Consider the following 20,532-nt stretch of genomic DNA (forward strand, 5'->3'; position numbering starts at 1 on the left):
TACATAAACATGTTATTTTGGAAGTCCTCTTAGAAACATTAATTGCAAATCCTATAAGCAGCAGACACAGAGAGATAATGTCACAAAATAAAATAATAAATTAATAACATTATGTGACAGAATTCAGGAAACTTCAAATGTATCTATTAAGATAAAGCAAATCAGCACTATCTTACCTCTTCAGCCATCCGCCAACAACTTACTTTCCAAATGCACCTATATGGATTCCCTTGAACAGGCTCCAGCTCTATTCCTAAATGCAAAGGATAATTAAAACAAAGAAAAAAAACTTGCTATTAAGAAAAGAGAAAGCCTATTTTCTGTTATTAATCCCATTTGAATCTGTCTGGAATTCTTCCTAAAGCATTCTGATGCTTTCAACTGGATTGCAAGTTGGCTTTTCTGGGAAGCTTGGTAGATGCACATCTTAAAGTTACAGTACTGTGAAAGCTTAGCTGCTATCTAGCTTTGAAGAAAATAATGATTTTTATCTACAATGTTTACATGTGGAAAACACAAAGTTAAGGAGAAAAGGAATTTTTATATCCTAAGGAATACAAACTTCTAAAAAATGTCACTGATTCTGTGCTGCTATTCTGTACATTTCTGGATGGGCTTATGCACCATGGAATTAAAACTCACAGAACAGCAGGCAAGTTAGGTACACTCCAAACCCAGGCTAGGACACTGGGGAAGCATGCCGATAAAAAAACCAAACCCACCAGGCAATCAGGATTTGAAAAGCAGGAAAGCATTATGCCTTCCAGACCTGGCTGTGCACAGCACTTAAACATGTTCTTAAATTCTTTGCTAAATCCTGCCGTGTCCTGAGCATAAAGAGAAGCAAGGTAACGTGTTATAAATAGGACCACGTGCAAGGAACACCAGAACTGAGAAGAAACGTAATTTAACAAGTTTCAATTATTTTAAAAGCATACCTTTCTCTTGAATTTACATTTGCTGAACTCTACTCCTACTACACCTTCTGAAGCTGGATACAGAGTCTAACTTTAAGTCCCTAAGCAACAAAATGTTTGCTAGGTGACACAAGTCAGATGTTGAAATATTATACTGCGGTGGAGAAGATCTATCTGGAACTCCAAGCCATCTATTTCCTAGTGATTACACTGGATTTTCAAAATGGTAGCCACTTTAGCATGTTAAGTGGATTCAGAGAACTCATATCTTCAACTAAAATAATTTATTAGTTTTTACAGATTCAATAAACATGACAAAATATTTTACATACAAAAAAAAGGCTCTTAAGGTGAAAAGAGCGAGCTATTTCTCTTTGCCACAGATATTAACAGAAGGCCCTCTTCCCTATTTTTACATGCACTTTGAAGTAGATACCTCCATTTATGTTAGGATCATGATACAATTTCCATCCTTCCAAAGTTGCAGCTCTCCAGGCCTGACCACATCGTTTGCATAAGCGTTGTGCCTGAAAAAACATGGATTTTCTCAGCAGTAGACTACAAGGTAGGAAAACCACCAGTTTATTTAAAAATCTGAACATTACTAAAACAGTTACTTTGTGTAGAGATTGTACTAGGCAAAAAAATAAGCACAAAGAACCTTAACCTAAAAAGAACGGAAAGATTTCAAAGTAAATAAATAAACTGTCATAGGTGGGTTTTTTCACTAAGCATTTTAGGTGTCAGTCAGTATTGTAGAGATGTGAGCAGCATGCTAGAGTCCCATTTTTGCTAGCTTAAACAGCAGTTATGCATCCTTCTTTTAAGTTTAGTTTAAGGTGTCTTCTGGTTGCTTAGATGTATAATCCATCTCTTCACACAGTCATCATCATCTATGTTTCCAGTTGACTTAGCTTTCCAAACCCTTCATGCACTTCTAAAAATAGCAATCCTGCCTTTCCCATAGTGATATTAAATAGTCTATGCAGTACCACAAACAGGTTTAATTCAAAGGTATTTTGAATAGCATGGAAAGTAAAAGAGAAACTGCACAAAAAAGCTTCCTTAAATTTTTCCAATTCTACACCCCTAAAAAAATAATTTAAAAAAAAATAAATCAGTTAAAGATGATCTAATTAGTCTGGCTGGCACAATTCCAGGACCGACAAAACAATATGAACAGCGAAAGAAACTGCAATATGCAGCCTTGGTTTGTTTAGCCAAATTCTATTATTTTCATGCTAGAAGGCTGCAGACATTCAGTCATCTTGGGAATGGTGACAGAGTAAAAGTCAAGACAGAAAGGCCAGTTGTTCTAGCTTACCTGCTGTGTACTACCTATGGCACAGTAAATGAGCAGAGGTTCATTCCTAATTCAGAGTAAACTCAGAGTAAGTTTAACTTAGTTTCAATAGTGAATAACCCACTTCATGTTTATCAAACAGCAGGGACATCATAGAATTGACTGCAGAACAACTGATGCTGCAAATTTATACTCATCATGTCCTGCAGCAACATGTTCACATGCCCATACTATCAGAAAATGAATGGATGTGCACCACAATGGAACAGAATAGCAGCAAGTAACCACACTCCTTAGTCTAAGGTCTTGGGCACAAGAATCTCAAGTTCCTTTTTCCCTCCCATTACTCAAATGTCATTATTATATACTTAGAGCCTAGTTATTATGAGGGAATCAGTTTCCAGTGAAGGCCTTTAGACAACACAACAATACAATATTTACATGATTAAATTATGAAAGCCACTTCACAACTGGGAATCATTGTTCAGAACAGCTTTAGGACCAAAAGTGCATGGATGTCACTCAGCTAAGAATTAATGCAAAGTATACACATCATATATTCTTTAAGGTGGGAAGCAAGCCGACTTACAGTAACAGAGTTGAAGAAGGATAATAACATGCTTTCCAGAACACTCAGTTAAAGTCTATCAGAGTTTTCACTACTGAAGACCCTCCCAAACAATATAGGTAAGAAAACTGAATACAGAAAGCAAGCAAGCAGTTATTTTAACTAATGAGAGTAACCACTGCAATACATTTCTTCTGGTGGCAGTGCTAGTCTATGGAGCTAGTCCATAGGTGCACTCGTCCCCAGTTCTCAGTCCTGGGATACACCTCCAAATGTGCCATTGCAACTGTTTGTACAAAAAGGTGATGAGAGTAGCCCTGACTCTCTCTCCTCAACTCCACTCAGACCATATACCCAACAGAATGTTAGAGAAGTACAGCAAGTAAAGTTTGCTTCATTTAATGCTATTTCTAAGAAAAGCACACATCAAACATCTTTCTCTAGGTGAAACTGCAAGTGCATTCCACTTCAAGGCATCTAGAAGGAAGCCAGTATACTAATCTACTGATCACAGTGATGCAACTGGAAAGTACTTTGAAACATTCTGTGAGTTTGTCTGGCAGTATTCAGTATCAAGCCACTACAGCAAAAAAAAAACAACTGTCAACCAAAAAAACCACAAAGATACAACATTTTTTCCATAACATCTACTCTACACTCAAAATTACTTAACTAAATGCAAGATTTTATTAAACACTAGCAGTCTATCACTTGATGATAAATTGAAAATAAAATCACTACAAGTAAAATTTAAACAGACATTTTATGACAGAGGTTTTCACTAACTTTAATAGTAGGATTTAAAATAAGTTAAACTAGTTAACCAAGAAGATACTATGACTTTCTGCAACTTACTTCATCTGTCATTCCTGCTCTGATGAGAGTGAAGAGATACTTCAATAACCTTGCATCATCTTCTTGGTCCAAGTCATCAAGTGGCAGTTTCTGTCTTACAGGAGCATCTGGATCCTACAAGAAAAAAACCCATCACCATCCATCCAGACAATGCCTAGATGCCTGTTCTGATGATTTCCTGCTCTGTTTTATAATTTGGAGTCACTTTTTCACATTAGCACAACAATCTGTACAATCCATGTAGCATGATACTTCCCTGTCTTTCCTCTCTCATTAATTTTATTTCTTTTCTGTCACTGTTCCTATCAGAAGGCATCATTGCAATTTTTTATTTACTCCACCACTTTGTTTTTTGCTCTGAACTTCCCATCTTCCAGCTCTTCTCACCTTCGAGCATCCTTTCCCTTTTCACAACATCTGTAGTACTTAATCTAAAACAGATTTTCTCAAGCCAGTCAATACCTCAGATAACTCCTCAAATGAACTGATCTTCTAGGACTGCTGTGCTCTCACTGAGACAGTTAATTGCCTCCTTCTGCTGGACAGTCCTTTCTTACCTTGCTTTCCCTCTTCTAAGATTTTACTAAAGTAGCTCTCAAGGAGTCCCATCAGGACTTGGTTTCATTGTATTAGTTACTCCATAAAGACAGCACACCCTTACCTGCAAGGGCTTTCAAATAGTTTTACAAGTTTTTCTGGTTAAGAACATGAGCTGTTTCAAACATAAGAAGTACTAATAAAGCCATTTACTTCACCAAATAGACCACAGGTACTTGTGACTGGGAGTGGGTGTGTGTGTCAAAGCGAATGCTGAAGGAAAACAGAAGTTCACATATCCAAAAAGGAACTTCAGAGATGTCCTGCCTCACAATTTACTAATTTTCAGCTTTTCCAAAGCACAATGTTTTGCATTTTTTAGATAGTGTAACTAATTTGGGATAGTATAGCTATCTAAAAATGTGAAAACACCATATATGCTCTAACTAATTTTGAAACCAAATCTTATTTAAAAATAATACTTACCAACTCTGTTACTAGAGCTCGAGAACTTCCAATGTATGTATTTAACTGTCGCTGCTTCAGAGTGTGTAGCGTGTTCTCCCTGAAAGCAGTGAAATGTTTTTGAGAAAAACGTTTGGGAATTTTTTTTTTAGCAAGGATCTTTTAATAAGACACAAATACTGAAAGATATTTTTGGTTGCATGGAATATGGCTATAGAAAAGACACGCTCAGTTTGGTTGGTTCATCAATGGACTGCGTTACTGTTGGGAGAATGTAACGTTTCACAAGTACAATACAAGAATCAATGGACATGGCTTTGATTTCTTTCAAAATCATCCATTATTTCAATCATCCATGTATTTAACTATGAATTGATCTCTGCATGATGAAAATTTTCCATTAGCATTCTCTACGAAGTCAGTCTGGGACAGAAATTCAACTTAGGATGAACACATAATTTACAAAAGCCTGTATCCACTGGCTATTAAAACAAGGTTTATTCTAAGCATCTACAATCAAAGGTAGGGCTTTTCTGCTGTAAAACCCATCGTTGATAACATAGATTGCAAAAATGGCTTCTGGTGAAGCATCAATGACAGTGATGACAGGTGATGACAAGGATTTACACAGACAAAAATTACAGCCAGACAAAGAAGTGGCCACCTTTGAGAAACACATAGTAAGAATGGTTTTATCCAGTGTAAATAGCAGGCTGATCAGCGGGTGACCATTTCTTACTGTGTTTTATTATGAAAAATCAAATCTGCATCCAGGTTAAGATGAAATTAAATGGCTTTGATGGTTTTCCTTCCATCCTTGCCTCCTAAAAGCAGGTGGATAGAAAGGAAATCTCAATTTTTACATCAAAGAAATTAAAGGAAGTGAATTAATTGAACAATTTTTTTAAAATGTACTTCTTTTTAGGAGTGATTCTGTGGCTGTGAATCTTACACTTGATGGGAGCACATATACAAAGGAAGTCTGAACTCACCAATATACAGATTTTGCATAAAACTCGATGTTATCAGAGAAGTCCCCAATTTCATCCTTGGCAATGCTCTCTAGCCAATCAACCACCAGCTGCAATAAAATTAAACTGCATTTTTAAAATAAATCTGCAATAACTAATATTTTAATTGCTATCCTCTCATCTCTGGATCTACTCGTTATCAATATGGTAACCAAAGGTGCACACATCCTGAAGACTACACCACTTTCATTTTAAATATCAAATATCGAGGTTGTTTAGGCACTTGATCTCTGATTCTCACTACATGCTGCAGTTACTACAGTGCTGCTTAATAGCTTATTAATCACCAGCAAGAGTTAACAGATCCTACAAATGGGAGTAGCTCTCAGCCCCCCATCCTCTTCAAACTATCTTTAGAAAATAAAAAGCATTAATTTTTATGTATACAAAGAATAACACACTTCAGTGAGTATAAAGATAGAAGTGTTACAAACTGCTTAATGAAGTGCATAGAGCACTAGTGTTATAAATATTAAGCATCTACTGCTTTATTTCCATTTTCATATGAAAAACTTTCCATCCTACCTGGCTTTGTCGAACAAGTGAGTCTTTCTGAAACAAGTTGTCTACATTTGTCTTTTCACTAGATGTTAAAACCTATTCAAGAAACAGATGATTATTACTTCACGGAAAAGAAAAATGGCCACAAATCCATGAACACCAAACTGAACCCATAACTCAATCTTTGAATTTTGCATGGCTGCAATATTGAGATTGTAAACATAAACCACAAGCTTATATTTAGTTTATTATATAGCTTAACAAAAAATCCCAAGAAGTGCAAGCTTACTGTGATATCAAATGCAGTTTCATCTTCCAGTGCAGACTGTATTCTGTCTCTAGAAATGACAGTGCAAAATGTTCATGATTAAAATAAAGTTGATAAAATTCAGCAGAATTCATGAGTGAAAGCGCTTTAAAACATATTTACAAAAATGTTATTTTAAAATACTAGGAAAAGCTGAGAAGCTAGTAAAAATAGGCCCATTCGCAACATTAATTTCTGTAAATAGAAAATAAACAGACACATATATCAGTACCCAGTTCCATAAACAGATTAATAATAGGTACTTAATTGCTTCACTCCATATTTATAAACTCATAAAAAATATATCCAAGAAAGTCAGCTCTGTACAAAAATATAGTGTTTTTCAAAGGAATTACCTATAAAGTGAGGACAACAGTCTCCAAGTAACCATCTCTTGCTTGAGAAGCCACAAGACACTGGCAGTTTTTGAGAACTTTTGCTGTCCAGGAGTTGCCCGATAAACTATTTTCCCTAGTATATTCACCTGAGGTAAACAAATTTATAAGTAGTTAAAACTGTGCATAATTGTATTTTTTCCTTGGCCATTCAAGCGATCTTTTCATTGTCCTGAAAGCTTTCAACAACCAAGTTTGATTACCATATCTTCAAAACAGGTAGATGATGCTCCACACCATAAATTCCCTTAACTATTACCAAAATACCATTAACACAGCCTAGAGGCCATAACCCCAGAGAGTAGCTTTGTTTTGCAGTGCAATGTACAAACCTAGGATGAAAAACACTTATTCTGATCAATTAAAAAGCACCAAAAGACTGGGGTGGTGGGGGAGAGAAGGCAACCACTGAAACAACCAACCAAAAAACAAACTACCAAATCCCCCAACTTTTTTTCCATATACACCAATACCAAACAAAGTCAGCCCTACTGGTATTTGTGACAGCATTTTTGCACTTACCAGTGCTTGAAGGACACCCTTTCCTTTCTAGCTCTGTTAAATGAAGAAACCCAAACTGCTGTTTACCACATAATTTACAACATAACAGCAAATAAACTGCATTTTCCTTTACTGATTAAATTGATTTCCTTTATTCATTTAAGGTCGAGGGAGGTCCTCCGCCCCCTCTACTCTGCACTAGTGAGGCCACATTTGGAGTATTTTGTCCAGTTCTGGCCTCCCCAGTTCAAGAGGGACAGGGATTTACTTGAGAGAGTCCAATGGAGGCCTATGAGGATGATTAAGGAACTGGAGCACCTGTCTTATGAGGAAAGGCTGAGAGACCTGGGGCTGTTTAGTCTAGGGAAGACTGAGAGGGGATCTTACTAGTGTATATAAATATCTGAAGGGTGGGTGTCAAGGAGGGGCCAAGTCTCTTATCAGTCATGCCCTGTGATAGGACAAGGGGCAACGGATGCAAACTAGAACACAGGAAGTTCCACCTTAACATGAGGAAAAACTTCTTTACTGTGAGGGTTACAGAGCACTGGAACAGGTTGCCCAGAGAGGTTGTGGAGTCTCCTTCTCTGGGGACTTTCAAGACCTGTCTGGATGGGTTTCTGTGTGACCTGCCCTAGATTCTGTGGTGGTCTTGCTCTGGCAGGGGGGTTGGACTTGATCTCCAGAGGTGCCTTCCAACCCCTAACATTCTGTGATTATGAAGAAAACAATCAAGTGTTCTCCAGAAGTAGCTAGTTCCAGAGCTCCTATTACTTCCAAGAACAACCCCAAACTCTTACATCCTATTTGTCAGGCATCAGTATATTAATCAGTTTTCAAGTGAGAGGTGAACAACAGACTTGGAGAAAAGAATTGTGTACCATCACGATACAAGAGAGGAGCATGATCTTCCTTCCATTCCCTCCTATAACCTTCTAGAAAATATGAAAAGAGCTCATGGCTGCTAGGAGCCACCAGGCTGATCTCTGGGTGCAGCCAAGAGGCAGCATTAGAGTTCAGGGCTGTCCCTCTACCCCCATTCCAAGCCCCATCAGCAACATCCAAAGATGCTCCTTGGAGCAGCATCCTTCACTCTACTTCTGTAGGACCTTGGAAATATATAGTCAACTCCACTCAATTCCACATGGCTTAAAACAACCACTCAGTATTCCATGATCTTGTAGATGGTATCTACATCCTCAAACAGGAGAAATGTAAGAGTCTTTCTTATCCATTTCAGCTCAGAAGTCCACCATCTCACAAAATAATAACATTCACATTTAATTTCCTCTCTTGTCTGCTTCCTACCTGGGGACACCTTCTACCAAGAACACCTTTTCTTAACATAGACACAGGTATGAAGTCTCTGAAAAAATTATCTGTCCACCTCTCTCTTTTGTAATCAACACGTATTGACAGAAACATCATCATTTCTTATTTTCAAACTGCCAAACCCCACTGATTCCAAACTGTCAGTCAGCAGCCAATCAAATAAAAAACTGCCTAAAAGCAGAGACACATTAAATCTGACATTGAGCCTTTTGTTGCCAGCTTGTTAGTAATATAGCAGAAAACTCCTTAAAGTGTCATAATACAAAGATTTATTTATACCAAAAATGTACTTTTTAATCCAGATTATTATAATTAACAAAAACATCTATATATCTGCTCAATTTTATTGTCACTCGTCACTTGCAGTGGAATGGCAGCCCAATGACATTTTTAGTGTGCAGCAAGCTACACAATGGGTATTCTTTTGCCAAAACAGTGTATGAAGAAAGAGAGGTGCTATTCAATGCTCGTGTTCAGTGACTCATAAGACTGCAGTCAGCTGGAAGTTGTAAAGTATCTACGTTAAGCACTGTGACTTCTAGGCATAAAGAAAAATAGCAATACTACTTTGGGAAGGAATTGTAAAATAAATAAGAAACCAAGCAAACCACTTACCTGACTGTTGCAAATACTTTCATACTCATCCACAAGATCGAAAATGGTAGTTGATGTATGCTTCAGGAAGGAATGCAGGAAATCTGAGTACATGCTCATAGTAGCTACAACAAATTTAAGAAGAAACAGCCACATTAGCCAGACATAACTCAGCAAAAAAACCTAATGGACTAAAAAAATAAATAAATTTCTTCTGATGACAAGGCATCTAACATTTTGTAAATCTAAACAAGGACAAGGATGTTATGAACTCTTTATATCCCATAAAGCTGGAACTTATCAACTAAGGTACACAGAAGCTATAAGGTTAAGTCGATTAATTATAAAACTTTTGCTGTAAACCTGTCATTTGCAAAATTTTTAACAAAAGTATTTGCTTATCTCCACAAAACTAAACCAGTTTGCGCCTCACATGACCAGAGCATCCCGTTTGTGTCATCAGGTTCCACAGAAGAGACAAACTCTCAAAACTCTGTTAACTGGAAGAGATTAACTTTCTGAACTTCTATAACTCAACTGTTTTTGACAAGGAAATATCAGCAAAATAATACAGGAAAAAAAATACGTATTTATATTCCACAAATAAAAATTGTGGTCGACTATTATGCCAGCTTCTGATTGTCTCACCAGCTTCCCCAGGATCATCCTCACGCAACAGTACAGCACTCATAGTGACATCTTCTGTCATGTTGGACGTGTCTAGATTTACAAACATTCCTGGCTGCTGAGGTGAAAGTGCCATTGTCCAGTTACTTTCATCCAACTAAAAGGATAACAAGAACATAAGGAAAACAGAGAGCAATCTCAGATTATTGTAAGGTGAGGTCAAAGTTTTTTCAATCTTTATGAACAGTGGAAATAGAGCAATTATGAAAGTTAATAGTTAAATAACTACCTATAGGTAAGATGCAACTACACCTTTAACAACAGCTCTGAAAAGATTAAAATTTATCTGGAAAAAGTAAATTCTCAATGTTGTGTTTGTTTTTTTTTTTCCTCAGGAAATAACTAAAGTAGAAACTAATTTAATAAGCCTGTCTACTTTAAAACAGCATGTATCACTTTCCATCTTAAATAAATGTCTCAAAGTTTCATATTCCATTATGCTAGCTTTCTTAGTATTTTGCTGTTCAGAGTTTAAAAAGACAGGGTAACACTGACTAGGTTGTAAAGCAACTGCAAGGAGTTAAGCAAAATAGTTAAAATTTGAATTGGAACCATTTACTAGTCTTTTAACCTTCTTGGTGAATTGCTCAAAACCATCTGATCGAATGAAGCAACACGTTTAAAATAATAGCAAGTATCAGAATATTAGAGGAGGAAATAAAGACATATTTGGGGGGGGGTAACTTAGGGGAGTTATCTGATAACATATCTGACATCAGAGCAGCAAAATGGCCAAACCAGAATATAGACTGTACATACACTGCACTGACTGGACAGATTCCTACAGCTGTTCTCATGACAGCAACTGCTTTCTCAGCAGCAATTACTGCTACACAAAGATCCAGAGATGTGCCACTGGTTGATTCTTTTTCCAGACTCTTAAGAGAGGGTCCTAGAAGGGCCACAAGAATGATCAGAGGACTGGAGAACAAGCCATATGAGGAGAGGCTGAGAAAACTGGGTTTGTTCAGCCTTGAGAAAAGAAGGCTTTGGGGAGACGTTATTACAATGTTCCAGTACTTAAAAGGGTGGCTACCAAGAAGATGGAGACTCCCCATTTACAAAGAGTCACATGGAAAAGGCAAGGGATAATGGGCACAAGTTGCTCCTGGGGGGATTCCAAGTAAGACTCAAGTTTTTCACCATGAGGACAGTCAAACATTGGAATAGTTTCCCAAGGGAAGCGGTAGATTCCCCCACATTGGACAGTTTTAAGTCTCAGCTTGACAGGGTGCTGAGCCATTTCACATAAACTACAGTATTACCTAGAAAGGTTGGATCAGATGATCCTTGAGGTCCCTTCCAACCTGGCATTCTATGATTCTATGAAAATGGTCCCACCCAAACAAGTACAACCAGGGAACCAGATGACCTTGTGTAGCAGTCTTTTAAGCATAACTAAAAACTGTGGACATGTACCTGTTATTCTTCCTTTTATGCCCCAGTTTCTACCCACAGAATTCCTCTTGCCTTGTATCTCTCTGCCATTATTACCCTCTAGCCAGCCAGAACAGAACCCTATAGCACTGACAATAGAGTAAAAACAACAAGAAACTCTGTTCCAGTAAAATCGTATCCGGTCTCTGTGAGAAATACAAAAAGGGCTGATGAGTGGTCTCATCTACCAGCAAGTAAATTTCCACAAGACATAATTCTTAAGTCCATTTGCCATCATCCTCTTGTGAAAGCCTCTGTCTAGTCCCAAGTTTCCTCCTGCTAATCTAAACTGGACTCAAGTCAGAGCAGTAAATGCTAACTTAAAATGTACTCCACTGACAAAGCTTTGTGTGTGTTGATCAATTGGGCCATGGAAGCTGGTAAAAAACAAACGGGCTTTGACAAACTGTAGAAACAACTAGAAGGGAGAATGAATTAAAATGCACATACAGAAAGAGATCTTAACTTGTTTTGAGTTAATCTAAAGGTAAACAGAGATAGAATACTTCAGATGTCTCTACTGATGACTTTTTTCATCAGTGTTTTTCCAAAGACATTATTACAGTAGAATTAACATAATTCGAAAAGTCATCAGAAGAGCTTGTTCTCTGAAGTCCAAACTTGTGCATCCAAGTGAAGCCTAATACTGGAGAGTGCTAAAATTAGAAAAACACTGAAGGTTTAACTTCCTGATATAGAACAATTATCTTTGAAGAATTTGTAAACAAGCAAAGTTGAGACTTTTGTAGTCACAAGCTGAGGTTATAAGGACTAGCTTAACACACGTAGTGTATTTAGCAAGACCTTAAAATCCTCTATTATTCCTCACTGGATCATCTCAAGGAACATCACAGTAGTAAATAATACTAGAATAGCAAGCAGCAACAGTAGTGATAGCAAGCTACCATTACACCACTCACAGTTGATCCTTGGTGCAAACAACACTGAAACACTGCAAACTTGTAGCTTAAGTTTCACAGAAATAATAGAGAAAAAGGTGCTTGAACCACGTTACCATTGACAGATTGTCGAAAAGTCCAGAATTTGGTAGAAATAGAGGAGATTTCCCTCCTGTTCCCAGGATGGAAGACATATTTGATGACTTCATGGAGCTTCGACTTAGTGCAGTACCTGAAAGACAGACAGCCTTTTCTGAAAAGAAGTATTTAAGGCCACTATGCTCTACTGAGGAGCTGAAAAGGAAATCTTGTAACAGAGACCGAAGTATTTATGAAGCCCTGCTCAGTCACACATGAAACAAACCAAACTGATGCAGAAGTAACTTCTTCCTGTCCATCTTTATCCTCCTTCCTTGGTACAAAAGGCTCGTACCAAACCCACAGATGCCAATTATAAATTAAAAATAAGACTTAGGCCCAATGACACTTAGAAATAACAAGGTTAATTTCCAATAATAGAACTTAATAATCTACACATCAAGTTACACTAGGGTTATACAAAACCCCTGATCACCAAGCATGGAGCATAATCCAATCCTAGTTTTCCAAGTAAGGCATGTATAAAACTAAAGACAAAGCATATAAATTGTAATTTCAGTTCTTCCTCACATGAAGCAGTATTCCAGAGAGAAGTCTGAAGCCAAGTTGAATGTGCTTTTATGCACTGAATATGTGACGCACTTCAGTTACTAAAGCATTCGTCGGTATGCTCATGCCATGAGCATAAATCATGAGAAATCTCCCATCACTCTTTCTTGGAAATTGGTCTACAAACCCTTAAAGCAAAAGGCAACCTCAAGTCTGCTCTATCAAAGTTCTACATCTGCTCCAGATACTCCTGCACATCAGTGCACTGTCTAGTGTTCCCAGGAATATCTGACCTGTGTTTACATGGAAACACTGCTTTAGAAGACAATAAATGCCACATCCTACAACAGGGAGCTCCACCACAACAGCCCTTTGCACAGAGCAAAGACCACACAACTGGCATTAGGACAATAGCTGCTTTGGTCACTTTATCAATCACAAAGAGCCTGGGAAGCCATCTAAAATCATTGGCTGCATCAAGACAGTGACAGACAAATCAGGAGCGGTGTCAACAGTGCTAACAAGGGAACAACACATAGTCCTGAAGTTTCGGTAGCACAGTTGGAAAGAAGTGCCTGTACAACTCTCAACAGCAGGTCTTGATACCAAGACAGCTTCAGTCAGCATCGAGATCCTTAATGTTTCCTTTTGCACTTGAGGACTGCTGAAATCTACAATAGTATATACTATCACAAAATAAAGAGAATGTTCAGTTTCCATCAGACTCCATCAATTTTCAATCTGTAGAACCAGAATTATGGCTACTAACATTAACAATCTGACTCTGAAGTTACAGATCAAAGCATTTAAATTGTTAATGGGTCACCATTCTCCTCCATGGAACCAGAAAATAACTGCTATAAACCCTCCTACCCATATGATACAACAGACTCAAGAGTTAGGAATTTACAGGGTGGCAGAAAAGAAATATGTTGAATAATCCTCAAATACAGCTCTTAATACTCCCAAATCCATAATTAGGGGCTACTGACATAAAAGGAAGCAAAAAATCTTGTCCTCCAGAAAGTAAATAATGGATGCACTTCATGAGAAATCTTTAAATGTTCCACTACAGGAAAGGGACTATACAACTGGAAAAGAAACCCCTAATAAACTCTGTGGCCCTTCACTGGACCCACTACAGAATGTCCATGCCTTTCTTCTTATGAATTGTTATAAATGATGAATTCTGGGCATATTATCCCTTTAACTAAATACTAAAGAAAGCAAGCAGTCTTACCTGGCTGGCGAAGCAACGAACTAGGAGTTCGGGAAATCAACTGTCCTCTGGGTGTCATGTTTCCAATAGTGTCATCCAAGGATGTAAGAACTGATTAATAAAGAAGTTAAGAAACATTATCCTAAACATGCTTTTGGCTCTGTTCAAAACAATTATGAATACTTTGAAAGGAAAAATATTTATATGTAGCTCAAGTATTATGAAGATTACACATGTTTCAGACTAAAGCAGAAAGTCCCATTCATAAGCCTTAATTAAGCCACAAAATGTTTCACGAGAAGCTTAAAAGCTAGAGGGCTAAAAGGGACATCACAGAGTGAAGTTCAGAGATGTGAGCACAACAGGTCTGGGCTGCTCAGACCAAAGAGAATACCTTTACCCCATGAGGAGCTGCATTATGCTTGATAAACCATTTTTAAAAAAGCTCCCCCTCACCGGCAGGAAAAGAACGGGAGAGAGAAAATTCCATTTAGAGGAAATACTATTCTGTGAAAAGGCAAACTGCATCTTTTGGCTTATCCCTAAGTACTCCTGCAAAGGCCAAGTAATGTATCATGTTGCTGAACTAATAGCATTTTTCTAAATCAAACTCATCCAGACTTCCTAGCCATACTTTCACTCAGTCATTAATACCCCTCCCTACTAGTTTTTAGATACTGCAATCACAGTTTTGTTTTTGAACTTTTATTCTTCTTAATGCACGAAAATACCACACAGAAAACACACCAGAGAAGTGGAAAACACGAGAAAGTTCAACAGCAAAATGCTGATTTCAGAATACCTCACAAACCAGAGAACAATTTCACATTATAATCATGCATTCCTCACTTTAAATGGGTATAAAAACAAAGCGCAACTTGCTGTATATTTGAAAACCATTCTCAACATGCTCAAAATCAAAGCAGTAGTAAGAACACATGTGAATACAGCAAGTAACAATTAAAGAGGTGAAAAGTCTTTACAGGAAAAGGATACTAGAAACTCTTTTCTGAGAGCTTTGCTTCCGTCCAGGTCTGACCATCTCTACACCACAGGGGGAGGGCATGTCTCCAAAGCCATTTCTGAAGAACAGCAACAGAGACACAAAACAAACAAGTGAAACCAGGCAGAACACAAAAGGTTTTTTTGTTACTTCAAGTAACTCCACAACTGGGAAACAAGTGTAAATCTCCTGCAATTCTAGCAGTGACGTCCAGTGTCCTCTATAGAACATGTGATATTGGTTATCAGCTTGGGAAAATGAGTTTGTCCTAAACCCCACACTTTGTTCCTCCTGCACCACAACACTGTCTTATTAAAAAAAAAAAAAAAAAAGAAAAAAAGCTAGTAAGAGACGCAGCAGTATGAAGTTAAATTTTTAATTCAAAATTTCAATTAAAAGAATGATACTATTTCACAATTTCATTTTTTTCTTCAGACACATAGGACGACAGGCAGACAAAGCCCAGGTGTCTGGCAGAAGGGGGGAAGCCGGCGCCCTAAGAGCCACGGCGCGGCAGGGCAGAAGCTGCGGGAGGGGGCGCGGGCCGCGGCCGTGAGCGCGGGCCCGCCTGCCGAGCGCCCCGCACGGGCCCCGCGCCCGCCGCGGCCCCCGCGCCGCTCACAGCTCTCGCTTCCCCCACCGATGCCCCAGCAGAACCCAAACCGACCTAAGGCTCCCGCTAAGACAGAGGCCTCGGATCCCCCTCAGACCCCGGCGGATCCGCGCCCCGCGCCCCCCGCCCCGCGCCCGCAGCAGCGGGACACGTCCCATCCCGCCACACCGCGGAGCCCCGCGCTCTCCCGCGGCAGCCCCCGCCGCTCGCACCCCTCCATGGCGGCCCCCGGCCCGGCGCACTCCGGCCTCCAGCCTTCCCGCCTCCGCCGGCGCCGCGGCCCGGAAGGAGAGCGGCGACCTCCCGGGCGGGGCGGCCGCACCGCGCCTGCGTCCCGGGCCCGGGCCCGGCCGGCATGGGGCCCGCAGGGAGGGCCGGGCCTCGGGGGCGGGAGGGCCGGGCCTCGGGGGCGGGAGGGCCGGGCCTCGGGGGCGGGAGGGCCGGGCCTCGGGGGCGGGAGGGCCGGGCCAGGTCGTTCCCGGCCTCCCCGCCGCTGCCCCGGCGGAAGCGGCCGCCGGGCTGCAGGCTCGCCCCTCTGCCGTGTTTATCGATGCTTGGATTGTTTCCACCAGCTCACAGACTAGCTGTTCTGCTTCTCTCCCCCTTTCTCCCTGTGCAACTCAGGCCGCTGGCACCACCAAGCAGCAGCTACCATGTGGGGTCACTCGGCCCGCAGCTCCCGGGACAACCTAAGGAAGTTAAGACTACCTCTCCTCTTCCTCTCCAAAAGGAATGTTGCACGCTTTCTAACAGGAATGTTGCACACTTTCTAACAGGACTGTACTGTTACTGCCCTATCGGTACCGGTGACTGTGCTACTGACAGCTGATGTGCTCTAGCACAAGGAGAACTGCCCCCAACGCATTTTCAGTTCACAGACACGCTTTGTAAACACTTGGAAGTACTTGGGCGTATTTGGGTCTACAGCTACAAGGGGTACTTCGAGCAAACTAGGCAATTAAGTTCCTCACACAGAGGGATGCATCTGAAAACAGCTGCAAAAGGCAGCAGAATTGCAAGACATCATACGAAGTCCCAGGGCTTTCTTAAGATGCTGACAAAAAGCCCTGGCACCCCAGGCTTGGTGTCTCTCTGAAGCTGCTGGAGACCCTGCCCTCAGAAGGCTTCACAAAAAGAGGAAAGCTGAAGAGCTTGGTGAAGATGGGGTATGCGAGAACACAACCAAACAGAAGACCCTCGGAGAGGAGATTTTGTAGACGTAGTTTTGGATTAAAAAAAAAAAAAAAGACTAAATTGCCCTTCTAATCATGCAGGCTAACACAGAAGCACAAGTGAAGGCGACAACCCATTACAGCAAAAAACAGTAAGAATGTTAAAGGAACTATTACATTGTAATTCAGCACTACATATTTAATAGACTTTACCTTTCAACACATCCTCTCAAAACAGTGTAGCATTATGTCTCTGTAGTGCAGTAGGAAATCCCAACAGAGCGATGCACAAATTAATACCTGGTTCAAATCTTTGCCAACAGCTTTTTCCCTGTCAGGCTAGCCCTTTCCCAGGGCAGAAGAGGGTAAACAAATGAGATACAAACATGCCTGAGAAAATGTTTCCTTTGCATGCTGCCTCAAGTTTATTCAAAGCAATGACTGATAAGAACAAAGCTGAATAAAAATAAAGCTGAAAAGAAGTTAAGAGCATGCTTTAAAAAAATACATACAAACAAAACAACAAACCAAAACCCTGTAAAAGAATATAAAATATTTTGGTCTCTTAAAATAACATGTCTTAGTACATACAGCCTCTTTAAATGCAGGCTGGGGAAGCACCTTAGCAATTTCAAGTTGGCTCCAGTATGGGGACGAGGAGGACAGGGCAAAAACCTGGAGGTGTTTTCGGGCAGTATTTTTTGATTAGCATCTCCCTTCATTTATCTCATGGGAGAGAAAGAAGGGGGGGGGGAATAAAAAAAAAAAAGAACTGAAAGCTGGATACAAGCATCTTACATTTCCAAGAAGGAGAAGGGAACGCAAATTTTTCAGTCAGTGATATACAAGACTCTGAATTTAAATTTATAATTAAAAATACTGACCCTAACTGCAGCCACGTTGTTACAATATCATGAGGGATAGTAATGCTATCACAGGCAGGACAAGCACAGACAACTCAGCCCCCAGCACAAGTTAAGAAACACAAGTAAGGTTATGCCCAAGATTCCTCGGCTCCCTAGTAGCCTTCTGTAAGGTTAGTGATGAACTAGGTTGAAGTTTAGGATATACTAGATTAAACAAGTTAACTAACTCGGAACTCCAATTACACTTTACAAAATACGTTTTAATATAGACAGCTCACAAATCAATTACCTGCATAGTCTTAACTGTAGCCTTAGTCTGGAACTATCAAAAGCACCACCAGGCTGTTGTCAGGCAGTGTGTGAGAGCAGCACGACTGCTTTCAGTACAAAGCAAACCATGGAACTTGTGCTACACTTCGCCTCTGTGTAACAGAAGGAAGCAAGCTCATGATTTAGCCCATTATTTTCTTAGTTGAAACACATTCCTGGAGTTTGTAATTGTTTCCATTTTTAAATACATGGAAACTTCTTTTTTAAACCAATCTCAAGATTTCAGTGGGTTTTTTTTGGGTTTTTTTGTTTGTTTGTTTGTTTGTTTTTTAATGCTTTATATGTATTCAAACACCTGTGTTCACTCAGATTCATGTTTTCTGGGGGTCTCACCTGAAACTGATTCCCATGCCTACTCCTATTGGGCAAGCTCAGATAAAACCCCTTTTTTATTAGAAGGAAAAAAGAGACAAATTTGTAACAGCCATTTTATTTGTGTCTGAAAATCATGACATAGTGCCAGGGGTCTTTGTTGTACTGGGCATGGTACAAGCAGTAAACCCTATTTATGAGAACTGGGATTTCACATGTAGATTTTTTCACTTAGTAAGGGAGTGAAGTGACCAACTCCTCCTTGCAGGATTTAGAAGTATAAGGTAAAAATGACACACAGTATGAAAAGGTAAAGTATACTGGCCAAAGAGGGAACTGTAGCTTCTACTGTAATTTCACTCAGTATTCAAGATTGCAGAAATGCCCCCTCCCCAGAAGTTTATGGTAGTGAAGAGATACTATATTAATTAATCAATCACAAATTCCAATGTATTTTAAATTAAGTAGTTCACCCCAGCCGAGACAAGTAAACAAACAAACAAAAAAATCCAGGTGGCAGTGAACTTTTTTAAAACAATGAAGCTGTAGTAGAGTTTGTTGTCTGGAAGAAATATTCTTTCTTGAGGCTGAAGTGAGTACAGTGGAATTATGAAGACATTCCTTTCTCCATGCACAAATATCTCCCTAAAGAACATCTCATTGAAAACAGGAAGCCCCCCTCTGCTTGATGAGTCAAAATTCTGAAAAGAAATGGTTTTGGAGAGTATTTATAAAACAAAAATAAAAAAAAAACCAACACAAACACACCCCAAAAAAACCCAAACAGAGAAAAAGAAGACAAATCCACATTTATCTGTTGTGTGAAGCCCAGATATTGCAACATTGAGAACAAAATCAAGACCACAGAACTTTGCTTACAGTTCCACATTAAGAATGGAAGTTTTGCAACAAATTTAAGTATCATTCCAGAGTTTTACTTTACAGAACAAAGAAGCTGAAGGTTTAAGAATGTTCAAGTTGCTCATAAACCTTTAAAAAAAAAAAAAAGGCATAAGGTGCTTTACTCAGAAGTAAAAGTTTAATTTGATTAAGAGCTCTGCTTCTCCAATGGTACCTTAGAGAAGAACTATACGCAACTGCATTTTGTTTCATATTTGAGCAACTTTTTCTTTGCTTTTAGTCTCCTCCCCATACACAGGCAAAATCAAAGCTGTGCAGTGAGGCACAGACTAATACTGTTGGGACAGCAGTTTAAAATTGGACAAAAAAGCTTTGTCTATGCTGATGTTTGGCTGCACCTTCATTTTACAATTCAAAAAGCACAGACAGCTGTATATAGACCACTATTTTTGACCATTCACATCTAGAAATCACTTTCTGCTGTTGGTATGTCTAAACTGAAGTCTATCCACATCCAGCATTGTATGATGGCAAAATTTCTTCCCCTCTTATTCCTCAAACTGGCAAAGATTGTAAAACTTTGGGAAAAAACCTATCAGGTTTGATTCATCCACAGTTTGTTCAGCTTTTTAAGAGAAGAAAATCCTCATCTTCAGCATTCATCCATGAGGAAACAGCATCTCTAATCACACCAGAAAAGGAGAAAAATGCAGTTTAATCCAAATTCCAGCAGGATTCTCCTCCCCATTTCTAGCATGGCACTATCAGTACACATTATGAAACAGTATCTAGTGCTATAATACTTTTCCACAAGTTCTTTTATGCATAACTAGCAGCATTAGTTTGAGCTTGCAGTGTGTTTGTTAGGACATCTGAAAACATCCTGCAAAGTCTCAAAATATAATTGTAAATTCAGCAAGTAGACATTCAATTCACAGAATAATTTGAGAGTTAAGAAGGGCATTAATAGCAAGGTAATGTGTAAGAAATAAATTAATACTGACAGGAAAGACTCCAAATAGGAAAAGTGCAATTCTATTAAATAATACTTCTATATTTCAGGACAAACTTTCTTTTTTTTTTCACAGAAAGCTCAGACATTTAAATACTGACATATAACTATTTCAGATGAGGGTAGAAATAAAGCAGTCACAGCCTTTGTGTGCACTGTAAGCATAA

The 20,532-nt window shown here is 39.3% G+C and overlaps 1 protein-coding gene across 1 annotated transcript in view; it reads right to left on the minus strand.

Moving 5' to 3' along the window:
- Positions 1-16,101, minus strand: part of NUP107 (nucleoporin 107) — a 27,813-nt gene extending 11,712 nt beyond the window's left edge. The window contains exons 1-14 of the mRNA XM_051608430.1: positions 16,025-16,101; positions 15,193-15,278; positions 14,218-14,307; positions 12,446-12,561; positions 9,955-10,090; positions 9,328-9,431; positions 6,841-6,968; positions 6,467-6,515; positions 6,202-6,273; positions 5,638-5,726; positions 4,667-4,745; positions 3,644-3,757; positions 1,354-1,444; positions 177-253 (exon numbers count right to left, since the gene is read on the minus strand). Of these exons, the coding sequence (XP_051464390.1) occupies positions 177-253; positions 1,354-1,444; positions 3,644-3,757; positions 4,667-4,745; positions 5,638-5,726; positions 6,202-6,273; positions 6,467-6,515; positions 6,841-6,968; positions 9,328-9,431; positions 9,955-10,090; positions 12,446-12,561; positions 14,218-14,307; positions 15,193-15,278; positions 16,025-16,032 (1,239 nt within the window). The 5' untranslated portion in view covers positions 16,033-16,101. The remainder of the gene's footprint in view (positions 1-176; positions 254-1,353; positions 1,445-3,643; positions 3,758-4,666; positions 4,746-5,637; positions 5,727-6,201; positions 6,274-6,466; positions 6,516-6,840; positions 6,969-9,327; positions 9,432-9,954; positions 10,091-12,445; positions 12,562-14,217; positions 14,308-15,192; positions 15,279-16,024) is intronic.
- Between the last annotated feature and the right edge of the window lie 4,431 nt (positions 16,102-20,532).

Source organism: Apus apus, chromosome 1, assembly GCF_020740795.1.
Source record: "Apus apus isolate bApuApu2 chromosome 1, bApuApu2.pri.cur, whole genome shotgun sequence".
Lineage (NCBI taxonomy): Eukaryota > Metazoa > Chordata > Aves > Apodiformes > Apodidae > Apus > Apus apus.